Genomic DNA, 4,438 nt, shown 5'->3' on the forward strand with positions numbered 1-4,438 from the left:
GGTCGCAGCCGCCCGTGCCTCGCGCCTTCTCCGGCGGCCTCTGGTCCCGGCCCAACCCGCTGGGCACCAGGGGCGCCGTGGCAGGGCCAGGCCAGAAGCAGGGTCTCCAATCCCAGGCTCGGAGCTGTGGTCACTGTTCCCTGCCTGGTACCGGGCGCCGGCGTGGGAGGTACGCACCGTCGAGCGCCCGGCCCACCTCCCCTGCCGCTGCAAGGCCGCGGGGTCCGCGCCTGCGCAGACCCCAGCTGCAGCCCCGCCCCCTTTGCCTAGGTGATGCGTCCCCGGTTGCCGCGGAGACGCGCCATTGACCAGCGGGTTCTGCGCTGCCCAGAGCTGCTGGTGGGTGAGGGCGCTGCCCGTAAGCCGTGCGGTCGGTGGTTCCGGGAGGCGCCGCGGTGAGTCCAGGGCATCCCCCTTCGCCCAGACCCCCGTCCAGCGCCTGTCCATCTCCCGGAGGCTGCTCGGCCGCACCGAGGTCTTGGGGTGCGTTTCGAGCCCGCACCCGGGCGGACTCGGGCGGCTGCGGGAGGGCGGGAAGTCCGGGGCTCTGAGGGGCTGCGTGTGGAGCAGATCTGGGGGTCAGGGCGCCTGCGCCCCGAAGGCTGCTTTCTCCCTTTTCTTTGTCCTGCGGAGGGTGTGTTTATTTCACCCGCCCAGCAGGCTCCAGACCCAGCTGTCGGGGTGCAGATGTCACAGGTGTTGGTTTGTTCAGGAAATGTGGCTGGGTTCCTCTGTTGGCAGAACTCACTAAAAGGGAACACTGCCCAGGGCCCAGCCATTCTGAGAAGTCATAAAAATGCATGCCCAGGGTCACCAAAAGACACATGTGAAGATGTTCCTGACACTCTCCTGACAAGCCCGCACAGGAACCCCAAGCCCCCAGACCCAGTAGAGAGGACAGAAGCCTGGGCGCTTTCACGGCCGCTGCGCAGGCCACTCTGACAAACCACAGCTGCATGAGCTCCGGCGACTCTTACAGACCGAGTGCTGATTGGGGGCGGTCAGAGTCGGAGGGCACCTAGTCCCTGTGCGATTCCACCTACGCTACGTTCAGAAACACCAAAACTGATTTCTAGAGTGGAGTCACAACAGCGGGGACCGCCCTGGGGGAGCGCGGGTGAGGGACAGTGCCCCGAAGGGAGGGTGAGGTGTGTACAGGTCACGATCCAGGCACTTTCGGGCATGTACGTCACACTTTAATACAAACTGACATCAAGGAAAGGACAGGTTGCTTACTGCGAAACTGAAGTGTCTGCCTTTGTGGTCAGGACTTCGGGAAGCTGCAATGGCCAGGCTTCTGCAGCCTCCGCCCAAGTTCCTGCCGGCGGATTGGCAGGTGGCCAACAAGACCCAGTACCACAGAGCAGAGGCCCAGCGGTCCCGCTCCGAGCGCCTGGTGGTGGAAAGCCAGAGGCTTGTGGAGGAGATCGAAAAGACCACAAGAAGGTCTCAGAGCGACGTGAACAGGAAACTAGGTAAGGTGGCCACTGCGCATGCCTGGATGCGGCCAGCGAGGCACAGCCATGCCCCCGTCTGCATTCCGCATTCGCGAGGGGCGAGGTGGCACCCTGAAGTAGTCGGGGGAACGCGCGTGTTCCCCGGGCTCCATCTCTGAGGTTGCTGCCCCAAGACAGAGCCCGTTTTCGTTCCTCTCTGGACTCGATGCGCACTTACTGGGCCTCTAGGGGTGTCAGACACGGTTTGAAGGGCGGTGCCCTTAAATGAGCAAAACTCACATGAAGATGAAATGAGATGAACAAAACCTTCCAGATGCCAAAGCTGGAGGGCAGAGGTGTGGCAGGCCCGCACCTCCTGGGACGCTCCAGAGACTCTGTCGCGCCTGCCTCCCCGTGTCTGGTGTAGACACAGCCCCTGCCCCCCCACCCCCTCGCCTCCATGGTCACTTGACGTCCCCTGTGTGTCTCTGCGTCCTCTGGCTTGTGTGGGGACACCACGCATACTGGCAGGGACTTTGGCTGCACCCGGGAAGACCCTGTGCCCACACAAGGTCACACGCACGGAGTGCTGGCAGCTGCGCATGTCCACCCAAGGCGCTCTCCGAGTGTGCACACGCCTCACCGCAGGACCTCCCGGAACGCACCCCTACCTCCATCCTGCGTCTTTCAGACTCTGCCCGGAGAGACCTTCTCCAGGCTCAGTTTCAGAGGTCAGGTCAAGAGGCTCATCAGGTCTGGAGCCTTTCCTGCCCCCCCAGCCTCCCTCCTTTGAGCCCCGCTGTGCTTTTTCCTGGCGAGAGCACAGACTCACACTGAGCTGAAGCTGCCTGTTTTCCTGTCTGCCTCACGCACCGTCTTCCCTGCGTGTCTCCTGGGCCTTGTGTCCGGGAGGCGCCTGGCAATCGGTATGTTGGGCTCATGAGTAAATTCTAATGACAGAAGTCCAGGAGATCGTGGTCTGAGTAAGGAGGTGGCTCGGACAGGGCCATGAGGGTGGGTGGCATGTGGCACTGATGGGGTCCACGCTGGCGCCTGGGCGATGGCGGGGTCGGGGGAGGCTGGCCCAGCCAAGCACGGCCGTGGGTCCATCCGTTCATTGGGGAGCCAGTTAGATGTGGGGATCATCACGGGACAGCAGGAAGAGAAGCTGTGGGTGTGGACGAGAGCACTTGAGGGGTGTGCTGAGGGTGGGGGCGTGGAGGAGCAGGAGGGGAGCTGGGAGCACCGAGGGGAGACCCAGGCCGTGGTGTCCCGGGCGAGGCGGTCCTCCACTGTGTCGACGCTTGTGCAAACGTCAGGGAGGCTGAGAGCCGAACAAGCGTGAACTGACCCTGTGACCTGAGTCACGGCTCCGGCAGGGGGCGGCCGGCGCCAGGCGAGGGAGGCCGTCGGTTACAAGCAGCCGTGGGGGACATCAGTGCTCACGGTGGATTGGACACGCGCATTTGCCTTCCCTCCCCTCGAAAATTCCAACAAAGTTGGGGCACTGGGTGACTCATGGGTTAAGCATCCAACTTCGGCTCTCGTCATGATCTCATGGTCCGTGGGTTCCTGCCTCGCATCAGGCTCTGTGCTGACAGCTCAGAGCCTGGAGCTGCTTCCGATTCTGTGTCTCCCTCTCTCTCTGCCCCTCCCCCGCTTGCACTGTCTCTGTCTCTCTCAAAATAAATAAACATTAAAGGATAAAATTCCAACAACGTCGTATATGGGATTGATGAGGAGTGAGAACTTGTAGGGGAAAGGAGTGAAGTGGACGCAACAGTGACATGGCCTAGAGACAAGATTCTGGGGCCAGAAAGCAGACGGTCCAGGCCACGTGCACAGGGACCACGGGAAGCCTGTGGCGGTGGGGACGGGAAGACACCGGCTGGGGCCCGCTGTAGACTCCCGCTTCGGACACCGTGCGGACACCGTGCGGGGCTCAAAACCAAAGCATCCGATACCTCTGGCTCAGGACGTGAAAGGCGGGAGTGGAGCCGATGGTGGGCGGAGGCCTTTACAAGGAGGCCCCTCCCCACCGTGGCTCTGTCCTCCCCAGTGGAGGGCCCCAGGCCTCAGTCCGTGCGGGAGCCAGCGGGTCGCCAGGAGGGGCCTGTGCCGTGACCCACCGGGATCATCCGAGGACGGAGCCTCGTGCTGTGACCGGCAAGCCCCGTGTCTGCACAGAGAGGCCCCGGCCAGCATTCTATTCTCAGATGTAACCAGGTGAGGCTCACCACAGACACCCAGACAGACAGACAGACGGTCATACACAGAGCCAGGGAAAAATACACCACAAGGTCTTCAGGAGATTTGGAGAAGACAGTGCATCCATAGACCAAGAAGAATCTTCAGGGCCTAACAAGTGTTCTTGGGAATTAAAGATGCCAGAGCAGCATGTTTTTAAAGACTAAAAGAAGGACTGAAAGAGAAAGTGTAAGCGTCTTGAGGAAGTAGGGGAAAGAGAGGGACAGATGGGGAACAGGAAAGGACGGGATGAATCCAGGGGCCGCGGGGAGGCGCTGTCTCCAACAGGGACTCAGGAGCTCCGAGAAGCCGCAGGAGGAGGCCACCTGCAGGGGCCCCGGGACATTCCCTAGAGGCAGGGGTCTGTTGCCAGCGCCTGGCGTACTTGAGCGAGGCTAACCTAGGAGGGTAGGGAAGAAGCCCCGAGGGGCTGTCGGGCCGCACAGAGCCAGGACTCCCGATGGCCTCCGACTTCTCAGGAGCTCCAGACACCAGAGGGAAATGAAGGAAGTCACCACAATTCTAAGTGAAAGTTACTTACAGTCTAGAGTCTACACGTAGCCAAAGTCAAATGATGAAGGTGGAATGAAGACTTTCAAAAGTGTCCCATCATGTGCTCCATGTCTCAGGAGGGCTTGCTCCAGCAGGTGGAAGGGGCGCCAGCAGGAGGAGAGGACAGCTGGGGGGGAGGGGCTGCGGCAGGTGCGCAGGGTGAGGGACTCTGGAGGGGACAGCTGGGGAGGAGGGGCTGCGGC

The 4,438-nt window shown here is 61.7% G+C and overlaps 1 protein-coding gene across 3 annotated transcripts in view; it reads left to right on the top strand.

Moving 5' to 3' along the window:
• The first annotated feature begins 290 nt into the window (after positions 1-290).
• The window catches only part of TEKT1 (tektin 1), a 13,349-nt gene continuing 9,201 nt past the window's right edge, over positions 291-4,438 (top strand). For 2 of the 3 annotated variants that reach the window (XM_029929225.1, XM_029929228.1), the window contains exons 1-2: positions 291-395; positions 1,269-1,475. In XM_029929225.1, the coding sequence (XP_029785085.1) occupies positions 1,286-1,475 (190 nt within the window). In that variant the 5' untranslated portion in view covers positions 291-395; positions 1,269-1,285. The other variant, XM_029929227.1, reaches the window with a different exon arrangement.

This window comes from Suricata suricatta, chromosome 17, assembly GCF_006229205.1.
Source record: "Suricata suricatta isolate VVHF042 chromosome 17, meerkat_22Aug2017_6uvM2_HiC, whole genome shotgun sequence".
Classification (NCBI taxonomy): domain Eukaryota; kingdom Metazoa; phylum Chordata; class Mammalia; order Carnivora; family Herpestidae; genus Suricata; species Suricata suricatta.